The following is a 14,408-nucleotide window of genomic DNA, read 5'->3' on the forward strand; positions in this document are numbered from 1 at the left end:
ATTATTCAATCGCAAAAATTTGAAAAGTGCTAATATCGAGTAGTTTGTTCGTAATATGAGTAGATCGAATAATTCGTGAACAGGTATTTTCTTTACTTGATTTATAAAAAATGTCTAGGTATGTATTTATCTTAATTTTATTAAAATATTGAAATGATTTCCTTACTTTACTACTATTTGAGTCTTAGTACGTTCGAAATATGTAGTGGTATGAAAATTAGATTATTGTAGATGACCGTTAAAAAATATTGTAGCTAAGCAAGTGTAATATGATTTAATTGATGTAAGTAGAATCTCTTTACTTTTGTTTTGAATAAGTATGTAATTTTAAATCATAAATACAGTTAACGTAATCGATTCAAACACGAACAAATGGTAAACACACTAATTTTTAAAGATGTCGTTCATTTGTTGTTCGGAACGTAATAATCTGATCGATTACAAAAATTCATTAAACAACTTGAAAATCTGCGAATCTGAAAAATACTTTTTACCCACCGAAGTAGCGATACATAATAAATCAAATGACTGTTGGGTTTCTTGTAACGGCATCGTTTACGATCTGACCAATTTATGTAAATTGTGGTTATGTACACGAGCGATAAAACCTCTAATAGCACACGCAGGAAAAGATATCAGTCATTGGTTCGATCATAATCGAAAGGATATTAAATATTACGTCCACCCTGTTACCGGTGTATTAGTACCATATTGTCCACATGGGCCAATACCGGATGTATTCGATTATGTCGTACCTTCCACTGCTTGGCGACCTTTAAACAAATGTCCATGGTGGTTAGACGAAAAGTACATGTTAGGCAAACTCACAAAAAATCCACGACCATGTAGAATTATCAATGTTCTTACCGGAACGAGTTGTGTTATAATGGTAAATTATATTAATTAAATTGATCTTTGATAAATTAAGAATATATTTAAATCTTTTTTTTGATTTTATACTCATTTTTCATTTAGGTTTGCGAAGAGGATACGATTAGACGTATTCAAGAACGTGCTTTATCATTTAATCCACATGGACAAAATTACTCGTGGAAATTTGAAGGAAAAGATATCAATCTCGATTATACATTAACGGAAAATAATATTCCGGACGAACGTAAACGGTTCCTAACTTTAGGGCTTCGCGAGGATTATTATATTCCAAGTCTTATGTGTTATTATATCGATAAGTATGACTTGAACGAATCCGATTGAAATTACAGACGACATAATAATAATTAATTATTGCCGAAATGTCAATAATATCATTATCTTTTTTATTTCGTGAACTTTAATAAGAAATTTTCTACCTTATCGAATGTCTCACATAGTACTTATCTCTAATCAAAGATGACACCACTGTCTTCAGATACAATTGGAATTGCTATTGAAGTTCTTATATATGATAGAAAAATGATTAAAGACAATAATCAATATAAGAAAATTTTTTATCTCATGATCGATCTTGTCTAATTAACATTTTACATTTAAATTAAATTCGATGACGTACTTTTAGATTATTTATTTTCTCTTTTTCGAAGAAAAATAAAACGTATATCATCATTTCGAAAATGTTCGAAGTGACCTGACGATATTCGCGCAAAATAAATGCGTCCGATCCTCGCTTGGATGTGGTTTGCTCGTAAAAGCGAAGCCCCGTTGAGAGAAGAAACCCTGCCACCGCTTAGGATCCGCTCGTCAAACCGTTTTACGGGTTTATTCTCGGACGATCTTCCATGCATCGTGGTCCATTGTTTCGATTTATATCTTCTCTCTCTCTTTCTTTCCCTCTCCCTATCTTTCTCTTTTATATACGTAGATATGGATATTTTGTATAAATATTAAACATATTTTGCAAAACGAATAAGAAGAAGAAGAAAAAGCAAATAAAATATATATATATATATATATATATATTTCACTATAATTAAGTGGAATAACGTTCTTGTCGTCGCAGAAAGGCGAAGGATTCGTTTCAGTACCATCGTCGGTTGGTCGATATGGTTGTAAATCATTTTAGAGCTACCACCCGCGTCTTTCGCAATGACAATCGATAATAACTATCTCGAAGGAAGGAGGCCACTGTAGGAGGAAAGAGGAGAGGAAGCCAAAGATATAACCGGAGAATTGAACGGCTCATCTTTAAGGATTGCTTCGAAATGTGTGCAAGAAGTAGAAAGAAAAAGAAAGAGAAAGGGAGAGAGAGAGAGAGAGAGAGAGAGAGAAAGAGAGAGAGAGAGAAAGGGAGAGAATATGTATGTGTGACATAGGAAGGAAAAAGATCGAAGCACGGTCATTAGGGCACACGCGCGGCCACGAACATGGTGTAATCGTAAACCGCGAGGAGCATAAAGCGACTTGGTAGAAAAAGTCATTTACTGCGTCTTTCATACACGTGCGGAGCCAAGCTGGACGTGAAGCTATCCAGAGAGAAAGAGAAAGAGTAAGAGAAGGAAAGAAAGAGCACTGACCCTGAGATGCGATCCCAACGTAGAGAGGTATCTTTGTCATATCTTCTCTCGAAGATGAACGTCTCCAAGATGAAATGAAGTATTAAAAGGAAAAAACTGGATAATAGTCGGAATGAAGTTCTTGCATGTTCTCTCTCTCCCTCTCCCTCTCTCTCTCTTTTTCTTTTTCTTTCTCTCTCTTAGTAGGTATGGATTTTCTTCAATTTAAAAAAGCTACCTTTCTAGATCGCGCGATATGCATTTCGTCTTCCATTTATAGGTATACATATGTATATAATATGTATGCACGTGAATACGAATCATCATGTCATTACGGTACCCATCGAGCATCATCAACCAATCTTCTCACGTAACTGCGTCGCTTGAATCGATTTCCAAACGAACCGTGCCTTCCATGACGTTTTCAACCGCAATTCGCATAGATATCGCAAATGATATTGCTACAGTTACCGCGCGTCTGGAGTATAACGGAATAAATGATAAATCGCTTGGTTACCTTTCGAACGTGTATATATATATAAATATACACATATATATATATATATATATGCATATATATATATATATATATATATATATATATATATTCATTGTGTCCTTTGCGATTACTTATACAATATTATAAAATCTCGATCAAATTCAACGAATGTAAGACGGTGTGAGCGCACGATGACAAACATCGGGATAGACGGGACACTTCTCCGTTGACGATTTAGATCCAAGAGCTAATGTCTGTATAAGAATAAATAGGACAAAATGATAAGAAATTACTTTTAATAAACAATAGAACGGTCTTTTACATACGAATTTATTGATTACCTCGCCTTGATTAATAGCTTTTATTAAAACAGGTATCGCGTCGAGCAGTAGTTTACATTCGTCGTCGTTGATAGGTGGAATACCAAGGTACTTTTGGATACCGTTTGGACCTAACTCGAGTTGGGAAGCGAAGTATGTCACTTCCGGTATTACGCAGGAACGAACGTAAGCACATTCCACTACTCCACTTTGTTGTCGTATCGCTAACGACAATATCATTAATTATTATCGTCGTATACATTATACTTTCTCATAATATTTCGTTCATCATTGAACGTACCTTTGCAAAGGGAAATGCAAAATCTAGCTATGGCAAAAGCTGATGCATATATCGAAACGTTTCCATTATTGGCTTTTGAAACTTCTTCGTCAGCTTCTCTCACGAAATTGATTAAATCCTTCATATTTTTCTAAAATAGCGATTACTTTTTTAAGATCCATTCAATTCGTATTGATTTCTTGTAAAAGTTTCTCTTTGAATATTTATCAAAATCAATAACCGCTGATAAGTAGACATGTGGTTTCATTTGCGAGAAGAGAGGAATACAAGTATATGGACAGCATCCTCCGATAACCGGCACCATTACACATTCTGGTGCTATATTCACCATTTTTGCGACAAAACTATTTGCTCTTACGCAATCGAGTGTGTTCACTCCAAAGATATGTTTGTACTCATAGATACCAGCTTTCTTATACATTTCTACCGCTATGGGTATTAAACTGTTAATCGGTTGCATCGCGATCGCTATCATCGCCTGTAATGAAAACAAAATGAATACATTCGTTTTAAGATTTATCGAGTAAACACGATAAAATAGGATTATAATTTACATTGGTCATGATTTTATAATGACATGTGGTTTAATAACATGAAAGTTTTATTTCAATCTATAAAAATATTCATCCGTACAAGGAAAGAATATTTTTAAAACGACATTATTGATATTAAATAATTAAAAATATAAATCTCTTAACATTTCTCGTTTATGAGAACAAAGCGAATAAAGAGGATATGAGAAAAGTGTCATTGGTATTGTAAAGAAAAAAGAAAAATAAATAAATAAAGAAAGAAAGAAAGAAAGAAAGGAAGAAAGAAAAGATATGGTAGGAGAAGAAAAATGGAAGACGATCGACGAGCGACATCCTTGTCCTTGTCGAGACACCGTGTCGAGAGGAGGAATGTCGAAAACAGCTTCGGCGTAATTAATGAAGCTGCGAGGGCGTTAAAAGCCGAGGCCAACCGCTATACATAAGAAATGATGTTCGGCCGTACATAAAACACGAAGACTGGCCATTATTCGGCCGTACAACGTACTTTCGCTGCCGACCACATCTTTTCACGAGCAAAATGCCAGACGCTCGCGCATACGCCTTGGTAGGATAAACACGAGCGGGAAGATTAAACATGTTTTGCTTGGCCAAGAGCCGACGTATACTGGAAGCGAAGCAATCTTTTTATTTTTTTCTCTTTCTTTTTTTTTTCAACCTTTCCCTTTTTTTTCTTTTCCTTTTGCGAGGAGCTACGAGAAAACATTTCAAATTGTTCATGGAAATAAATGGATATCGAACGTACATACATAATCATCGATTTGTTTCTCATTACGTTAAAAAATAATTACGGTACAATAAAATTGATAGAGTTGAATATAAAAAGTAAAGATCATTTTCTAAACGATCCCTTTCGTTTCAAAGTCATTGACTCGAGTACATTTAAAAGGTTACACTTGAATCGTTTCTAACGAGAAACGAATCGATACGAGCTCTCAACTCACTTTGGAAGGGACGACGAATCGCGAGTGGTTTCGTCGTAGGGGAAAAAAAAGAGAGAAAAACGAGTAGAAGGGACGATTCGTTCTAGGAAGAGTTTGAGATCGGAATAGTTAATGTACGATTAAATTAGTTTAATTGGATACGGTTGATCGAAGCGATGTACTTACGTCGTTAAAAGGGATTCCCTTTCTCTTCGGCGATATAATACGTCGAAAGCTTTATGTTAATCGAACAGATCTCTGAAACTTTCTCTTTCTCAGGAGAGAGAAAGAGAGAGAGAGACAGAGAGAGAGAGTGAGAGAGCGCGCATGATATCTATAGCGATTAGAGTAGAAGAAATCGTACGAATAAATAAATCTTATATCGTACAAATAAATAAATCTAATGTTACGTCGAAGTTTCTTAGTAGGGATAAGTGAACTGTGTGTGTATATTATAATATTTGTATACACACCTGTATACAAATAAACACGTATATATGTATGTATACGTTTAAACGGAAGAACGTGTAGTAAGATATTCCGACAAAGAGATCGTTGGCTTGCAGAATCGTCTCGCGATCTCATCGACGCATCGATCCGACGTCATTTAGGAAATTATCGCGAAAAAGATGGTAATAAAGAGAAAAAGAGAGAGATGCTCGCACCCTCGGCAAGCAATTTGCATGGTAATTAAGATTGTCAGTTTTGTTACTATCTTTCACCCCGTGATCGTTCTGGCCGCTTACCCGAGGACAGCTTCTAATGACATTCGGCAGTAAATCCGACAAGATCTCGGCGTTTGACTCGAGTAATTCCGTCGATGTCAATTCGTATTTAAGATTTTTCCCAGCTACGAGAATTACCACTTTTGCATCCTGCAGCGTTTGAGTCAGGCATTCCTCGTTGTGCGGATACGTCGTGACTTTGCATCTCGTGTCAATCTGATTGAGCTCCGATGCGAGATAGTGCGTTGACTCCCTATCGTATAACGAAATCTCGTCTATCAGGCAGGATCGTTTCAGAAGCAGTGATAAAAATCTACCTTTAATATTACGCGTTTTGCGTTTGAATAACATTTCTTGTAGGTTAATTCGATATTACATTTATTATATTAATGTATTATTATTGCGTCTATATCTTATCGTTAAAAAACGTAATACCGGTCTCATTGTTGGCACCGAGTATTGAAATTTTCATTGATTTCGAGAGAAGCATATTTGATCCTTGAAATCCTCGATTTTGACAAACAATTACTTCTGATTTTATTACTTTCAAATATTTATACTTTTCTTTTCCAAATTGAAAAAAAAATACGGGTAATCCTCGTTGTAGATGACATTTTAACGATAACATTTCGTCCGTCGGCCGTGTTAATTTAATTTAATTTAATTTAATTTAATTTAATCATTTTCGCGATGTCTGTCAAATAATATACGTAAGTATTTATATACTTAGAAAGGAAACAAACGAATCTCTGCTCTCACGATGATCGTTGCTTCCAAGGAATCCCGTTCATACATTCAACGAACGATAAGAAAAGAGTTCCAAGAGATTGAGAGCCATAGCTTAGAAGAGGCACGTCCAGACGACCTTCTTAGGATCCACAAAATGCTTCTCGTGCTACGTCCTCGTCTTCGTTGGTGATATCGCACGATTCCTTCGTTCGTGGTCGCTTTCCAAGGAACGCATTCTCCGTTTGTAGATTATAGGAACGTCGATATTATTTCTTGGATTTTACGAAGGACTTTGCATTGGTCCAGGGACGTCGAACGACGGGGAGCCTGTTTCTAGTATTACTTCGACTCGATCGTTTCTTTCCTACGACACGGCTTACCGTATCATAGAAAGAACACCTTAGTATTGCTTGCTTATTCGTAAAGCGATTCGAGTAAGAGACAAGAACGAGGATGGGGGAGATAGTGGGAAGATGGTGACGAGAAAAGAGGAAACAAGTAAAAAGAAGAGGAAGAAAACGAAGAGAGAAAGAGAAAGAGAGAGAGAGGGAGACTAAAACCGACCGGTCGCATTGGTAATGATATCCCATTGCTATTTTATGCCACACTGATGTTGATGATTTTCTTCTGAAGAATTGCTTTGACCGCAAAGACCTTCCTCGAATCGCCCTCTTTTAACCTCTTCGAAATCATCGCCTGCGATCTTGGTTCAACGTGGAAAAAAAAGAGAAAAAAAGAGAAAGAGAAAGAGAGAGAGAAGAATTAAGAGAGAGAGGGAGCGAAGAGAGAGGAGAAAGAGAGAGAAGAGAGAGAAGAGGAGAGAAACAGAAGAGAAAGGAGAGAGAGAAGAGAGAGAGGAAAGAGAGAAGAGGAGAGAAACAGAAGAGAGAGGAGAGAGAGAAGAGGAGAGAAACAGAAGAGAGAGGAGAGAGAGAGAGAGAGATTCTTCTCGCTTTAGGAAAATGATCTGTGTGCCGATGTAATGTCGGTAATCAACTCGGCTACCTTCCACGATACCTCTTAACGAACCGTAATCAATATAGCATTCCATCGCGGTGCCTTTTATTTTGTCCATCATGCGTAACGAAGTCGTGTAATAGTACCGAGCGGTAACCTTGAGTCGTGTGAAAGCTAGAAGATAGGTTGTTTTCGAGCTCTTTCATGTCTTTCTAACGTGTTTTTAATAATCGTGGATGCATAGCTGAGTCAATATAGCCTTGCGAAATTTATAGCCATGCCTACCGATTCTTAAGCACGTCACCAATGAGTCACGCTTGACCCAGAATATATGTATTAGCTTCTTCCATTGAGTCAAGGTGAATCTTGACCTACCGTAAAGATTTGCGCATTGACTTTGATCGTATAAGACGTCTTCACTCTATGAGACATAATATTTCTTTTCTTTCTTTTTTCTTTTTTTATTCTCGTTACGTCGAATCTATATATTCGTAGTAAATATAGTAGTTGTTTTGGAGACGATTTAAATAAATACGTATTAGGATCGAAGATAACCTTGACGTCTTGTTTCTTGTAAAAATAGTACTATGAAAGATAGAGTTATTATCAAACACCTTGTAACGTACTACGAGGCCTTTTAATTACGACTCATTAGCTCCGAAGTGTTTGAGCTGTTTAGACGTATATCTGGATTCCTATCATATATTTCGTATTACAAGAAGAAAGACGATAAATAATTTAGGAAAATATTTTATGTTAACTTTTATAACGAGTAGACAGTCTGAGTTTTTTTTTCTTTTCAGTTGGAATATAATGTTTTTTTTTTCACGATCTGTCGTGAATCTTTTTGTCATTTGTAATCTAATTTTTTTTTTCTTTTTTCTGATTTAAATAAGGTCGAAAAATTTATATAGTAAGATAATCACGATATTCGTTAACAATTATGTCTTCAATTAGTGAATTAACGATAGCGATAGAAAATACGATGAGTCGATGGGACAAATTTAAAGACGGAGTCAAGGAAACGCCTAGTCTGAAATTGAGTCACCGTTATCTATTAATAGTGAGATGAACATTTGAACCATCCAAAATACTGTTGTTTTTTTATTGTCGTGAATCTTTCAACATTGCTATATTCGAAGATATCTTTAGTTAGAAGAAAACGATTTGAATGCGTGAGAAACGAAAATGAGAAAAGAAAATTTTATTAACTCGTTAACTGAGACCTTACCGTTCGTTTCAATCTAAGTATTGATAAAGTAATATTGCCTTAATGCAAATAGCTAACTATTACTTGTGATTATGCGAAGGTGTTAAACGCAACGTTATCGAGAAGGTGATATTACCGTGGATGGATTATCTCGAAGGTGTGAGACTTGAAAGTAACAATTACGTTACAACATTGTCGATGGTTTACTCTTTTACAGCGGGGTCGTCGGTTATTATCTTTGGTAGCGTCATAAACCTATGATTAAAGTGGACGTTGAAAGAAGCGTCAATGCCAATCGCTAAAGTTCAACGTTTTACTCGTGATTTAGATCGTTCTTGGAAAGTCGTTAGTACGAAAAAGAAGAAGAAGAAGAAGGAAAAGGAGAAGGAGAAGAAGAAGAAGGAGAAGTATGAGAAGAAGGAGAAGAAGAAGAAGATGGAGAAGAAGAGAAAGAGATGGAGAAGAAGAGAAAGAGAAGGAGAAGGAGAAGAAGAAGAAGGAGAAGAAGTAGAAGAAGAAGAAGAAGAAAAAGAAGAAGAAGAAGGTAATCATTACATGTATCGCAGATATTAAAGATCGTGACTTTTCACGAACCATAATATGACTTTAAACGGCGTGTCATATCGATGAATACGCTCGCTTTTTAAACAGAGAAAAGAAGAAAAGATTATCTAAGATTTTGTTGATATTTCGTCGATATTTAATCGTCTGTAATATTCGAAAGATCATAAGTAGATAGGTATATACATATATACATATACATACATACATTATTTATTTATCAAACCTCAAACTTATCCGCCTATCCGATCCGCAAGAGAGAAATGCAAATGCATTTTCAATTTCTCGATCGTAAAAGAGAATATTCTCTTACCGCAGAGAAGATCGAGCTGCTGCGGCCGGGACATGTAGCTCGAACCACGGATAAATTCGATGCGAGGTGGATGGCATACGGGTTGCGTATACGACACAAAATTAAACCATCGAGAAAGGATTCCACCGCGACCGGTAGCGGCTGAAAACGTTCTGAAAAAGAGAATAAAATGAAATTTATGTTCATAGAATAGGGCGTGTCCACATAAATTGGTGTCGTATAGCTTTTAAAACAATAGAAAAAAAGGAGGAAGCACCGTAACGATTTTATATGAATCCACGATCGACTATTGGTTTTCCAACGAACGATGGTATATCGATGAAAATGAAATAAATTAAACGTCATCGTTCTTGGTATGAAATTTCACGTAGAATTGAAAAAAAAAAGAAGAAAAAAATTTCTGGCTTTATGAAAAGTTATTTTCACGATGGTAATTCCGCAAGACACCATCCTTGAGTATCGTATCTAATAAAAAAAAAAAAAAAAAATAAATAAAAAAAAAAATAAAAAGAAAAAGAAATTAAAAAATCAATAATTAATATCGCCTTACTATAGCATATTTTAATTACACGCTCGAAGTGAAATGAAAAGAATCGTTACGGTCTGTAATATGAAAAGGATGAATTATCGATGATACGAGTAAATCCGACAAATAGTTCTCTCATAGGAACTGTACGAAGCGAACGCCCATAGGAACGTAGAACAAGTTCATAAAACATTTAAAATGTCCCATTCCGTGGAACATTAAGGCGTTAATAATATGAGCTAGAAGGAGATGGCAGGAAGGAGGATGGAGTACATTTATTCGTTATGTACGGTCGCGAACGTGGTAACCCTAGAGGCTGCTGGAGTCTGTTAACCGAGGAAGCCTTTGAATCTTGATAAGAGCAAATACAATCTACCCTTGGAGAGGATCTTAGAGCGTGTATGTGAATGCGCGTATGCGTATGTGTATATATGTGTGTATGTGAACGCGCATGCGCAACCGTGTTGGTCAGTTCGCGCGGTTTTCCAAAGAGCCATCACATCGCGCGTCTCGAGTTACCGGCATCGTACGTAAGTACATATTCACATATGTAAGTATCTATGTGTGTGCTCACGTATATGTGTGCGCAATACAAAAGTAGAAGAGAAAGAGAAGTTTCTCGTTCTTTCCGCATTCTCGACACGCCGCGGTGTTCGCGAGTGTTAAAGCGGACAACGCGTTCGAGTACAAATGCAGCTGGGCTCGTCTCTTTAGCTCTTTCCTCTTGCCTCAAGTGCCAACGAGAGGAAATGAGGAGGATAAGGAGAGAATAAGGAAGAAGAGGAAAAGAGAGAAGAAGAGAGGAGGAGGAGGAAGAAGAGGAGGAGGAGGAGGAGATTGTACTAGACACGGGTGTTACCCATAGACGAGTTTTTAAATTCCACGACGTTCCTGTAGGATTCAGACTCAACTCGGCCACCGCGAACTCTTACCGTACACAGTTAAGGACTCTCCTTGAGTTTGCCTTTTCCATGTAACCGTCCTCTTAGAAGAGTTACAACTGTCGTTGGATCGATGTAAATTCAAGTTGTTAACATGTACGAGAGAAAGAAAATAATCGAAAGGTGATTGTGAAATCGACCATTTCCTTTATCTCACATTCGGTATAAGTAAGTACTTACATAGTGAAGTATGTAAGACGTTTACATAAATATATAAGGTATATATCTTATTTAATATCCGGAAGGATATGAATTTTCATTTATTATATATATGTATTAATTATATATTTACGTTTGCATTTACTTAAGATTTATTCTTCTGGATACTCGTTAATTAAATAATAATCGAAGACGTCGTCCAACGAGCTTAATGAGACACAGACGACGGCTATTTGAATGGCTTAAATAACCACGACGAGTCATCCATCTTTTCTTCCGACCTGCTTCTCGGATAACTCATCGTGTTCCCATCTTCTTACGATAGATGTACCGGTTGGCCTTGGTAATATAGACGACGCCCACCGATAACGACAACGACGACGATGACGACGACGACGATGACAAAGATGACAGCGACAAAGACAGCGACGAAGACGTCGTTGGCGATGCGGATCGTAATGATTCGCAAATCTCGTGAATCAATCTATACAAAATTATCTTTGAAGTCAATAAGACCTTTTAAATTTACCGACATATTCGAAAAATTATCTGCAATTCTTCGCGTAACTCGCGCGCCACGTCGAGTCTCATTCATAATCAGGAAGATGGATGCTAGAGAAACCACTTACGAAAGCACTTCATAATCCTCTTATTTTATTCTCTCTCTCTCTTTCTTTCTTTCTTTATTTCTCTATTTTTCTTTTTCTTTATTTTTCTCTATCTCACTTTCGCGTGGAATACAGCTCGATTCGAGTCAATTATTCTGAACTTCGAGATATGCCACTCCGTGGCATTAACTTGGCATTATTCACGCACGGGTGAAATTAAGAATTGTCTGTTTTATCTTGGCACGCGGTGAATTTACAATGAAATCCTTTCATAATATTCAACGTGTAAAAGTTTGTCGATCGATGGTGGCCTTGTAAAGTTAACGTGGTTATAAACGCGCTTCTTTCCTTCTTTGAACTATATAATATTATAAGACATCGTTGATTTTGCCCTTTTATTCTCAATTTATGTTTTATCGTTATCGTATATTTAATATGTGTATATAATAAATTGTTTACGTTAGATTGAACGTTTAGATTATTTTGAAAAGAGACCGAGATATTTGATTTTCTAGACTTCCCGTCACTTTCAAATGCCGATCGATCGGGTGCGATAAGAAAAAATTTAGGAACGGTCACACAAGTGTATTACTTCATTCGTGGAATTTCTTGGACAAATGTTTACGACAGCAAAGCGGCGAACGTAGAAGAGACAATGTATGGCCGTTTCTAATGTAGTGTCATCGCGCAGACATATACGATTCTTACTTCTGTGGCTCGTATATCGACCGTACACCGTTAACTCACGGAGCAGGAAATTAATCGCATATTTTCTCACGATATAATACTATACCGACGATATCCACCTGCCATCACTCGACTCGACTCGACTCGGTGCAATGTGTCCGTCTAAACCAGAAACGGACAGTGCTTGCTGATAATTGATTTAATTGCTTACGATGCTATCGACGATACTGAAATACTAACAATAAAATTGCCGGTGTTTGTAAGACCGGTGTAATTAAGGTTGCTCGGTGGACCTAATGTGGCAGCATGCTTTGTTGGAAAATGATTTACAAGAACGTTCTAATTGCCGTCGATTGTTATATATACATAAATAGAGCTACATAGGAGGACTTTTAAACGGCATTCGACCATTCTCGATTTATTTCATTCGGTTTTAACGAGAACGCTCGTTCGTGAATTAAATGAAAGCTACGTTTAAATATTGTGCGAACTTCGGGAACGAAAAAGAATGTTGTCTCGATAGCAAAGGCCTTTGGTGGCGTTAATACATTTTACGATTGGAGAAACGCATGATCGTTTAATCGTTTCAACGAATAACCGCGTTGTCGGTATATGTAGTAAGTATAGACGGGGCACGGTGATTGGCATAACCATCGACACCGTCTGACCGAACGGTTATGCTATTTAGAAATAAATAAGCGCATTGGCATTCGAGCATTAGAACTCCTCACTCGACCGCTTTTTCTCAGCGACCCGTTGGCTGGCGCCGTCTCGACGTTTCTTGCTGAATTCCTCTAATCAAAGGGGTTATCGAAGATTGCGTATGGTGCTCATTGAACGTTCTTACTTCCAAGGACGAAGACCGGAGGACATACGTCGCGATTAAGAAGAGAAATCGCTCTTGCCTCGGACGCCAACGACGAGGAAGAACTCGTCTCGCGAGTAAGGCGCGTGAGAAGATCCGCCAAACGAATTCCACCTTCATCTTCTTTCTCCGATTCTATTTTCTCTATCTAACGTTCTCCTACTTGCCTGTACTCGTCGGCCCTTCTTTACTCTACTCTTATCGATAAGGGAGCGCAAAGACTTTCGACGTATTTCTCCTGTAGTAAGCCCCGCAATAAGACCTAGTTGCATCTACGAAGAAATTTCAAATTCCTTGTATTGAATGTAAATGCGTATAAAACGTTTTTAATTATATCGATTGGCTACATATTTATCTATGTAAACGTTTAAACGTTTTAAGCCGAACGGCTGTTCGAAAGTTTAAGCGTCGCGATATTATCGTTTAAATATTTCCCGTCGAGATAGCCTCTCTCGCCGTACGAGAGACATTCAAAGGGTAGAGCGATACATTGTGGCGCGATCGAAAAGTGAAAGGATCACGATACCGACGATAGTCAAGAGAGAGACTATACGGAGAGTGCTCGTTCGAACGGTCGATCGGCATGATCGACACGGTTACGAGGATGAAAGGCAGAAAGGGAGCACGGATGTAAGAAACGCGTTCGATTCGAACGCGTAATTTGCACGATCGAGCGCGTGACCTAGCGCAATGCCTTCGACACGCACTCTGCATATAGAACGAGAGAAACGTACCTACGTAAATATAGTTAGAAATATGTCTAAGATTTTATTAGACGCGATTATGATTTTTTTTCGTTTGCTCATTCAGCGAAATCGTCGATATAAATACCGTCGACTTCGTTAATGAAAAGGAAAAAAGAAAAAAGAAGTAAAAAATTACGGGCATTGACGCTTCGATGTGATTAATAAATTAAAATATAAAAAAAAAGAAAAAAAATGCGAAAGTATCGGCGGAATATGTGCTTGTAATAATTATAAGAGCATGTTCGTTTTAAATGTCTCTCGAATATTTCCCATTAGAATCAATCTTATTACCAGCGTGATCGCCTCTCGATCGACCAAGGAAATTGATGACGTTGCG

At 37.2% G+C, this 14,408-nt stretch overlaps 2 protein-coding genes across 2 annotated transcripts; one reads left to right on the forward strand and one right to left on the reverse strand.

Annotated features, from left to right (window-relative positions):
• The first annotated feature begins 397 nt into the window (after positions 1-397).
• On the forward strand, positions 398-1,457 carry LOC118450440 (cytochrome b5 domain-containing protein 1). Its single transcript, XM_035886227.2, has 2 exons — positions 398-889; positions 976-1,457. The coding sequence occupies exons 1-2, from the start codon at positions 398-400 to the stop codon at positions 1,213-1,215; spliced, it is 732 nt and encodes a 243-aa protein (XP_035742120.2). The 3' UTR covers positions 1,216-1,457.
• A 1,606-nt stretch (positions 1,458-3,063) lies between these two features.
• On the reverse strand, positions 3,064-6,259 carry LOC118450453 (malate dehydrogenase, mitochondrial). Its single transcript, XM_085663577.1, has 6 exons — positions 6,205-6,259; positions 5,791-6,086; positions 3,791-4,048; positions 3,571-3,700; positions 3,291-3,493; positions 3,064-3,203 (listed from the first exon to the last, which is right to left on the reverse strand). Exons 1-6 carry the CDS (start codon positions 6,257-6,259, stop codon positions 3,111-3,113), a joined length of 1,035 nt encoding a protein of 344 aa, XP_085519703.1. The 3' UTR covers positions 3,064-3,110.
• Between the last annotated feature and the right edge of the window lie 8,149 nt (positions 6,260-14,408).

This window comes from Vespa mandarinia, chromosome 1, assembly GCF_050613455.1.
Source record: "Vespa mandarinia isolate Hongniang chromosome 1, ASM5061345v1, whole genome shotgun sequence".
NCBI lineage: Eukaryota > Metazoa > Arthropoda > Insecta > Hymenoptera > Vespidae > Vespa > Vespa mandarinia.

Coding starts and splice junctions, on each gene's coding strand:
- LOC118450440 (XM_035886227.2), top strand. CDS start 398: ATGTCGTTCATTTGTTGTTCGGAACGTAATAATCTGATCGATTACAAA. Junction 890..975: donor GAACGAGTTGTGTTATAATG/GTAAATTATATT, acceptor TTTTTCATTTAG/GTTTGCGAAGAGGATACGAT.
- LOC118450453 (XM_085663577.1), bottom strand. CDS start 6,259: ATGCTTCTCTCGAAATCAATGAAAATTTCAATACTCGGTGCCAACAAT. Junction 4,049..5,790: donor TCATTAGAAGCTGTCCTCGG/GTAAGCGGCCAG, acceptor TTTTCATTACAG/GCGATGATAGCGATCGCGAT. Junction 3,701..3,790: donor CACATGTCTACTTATCAGCG/GTTATTGATTTT, acceptor TCGCTATTTTAG/AAAAATATGAAGGATTTAAT.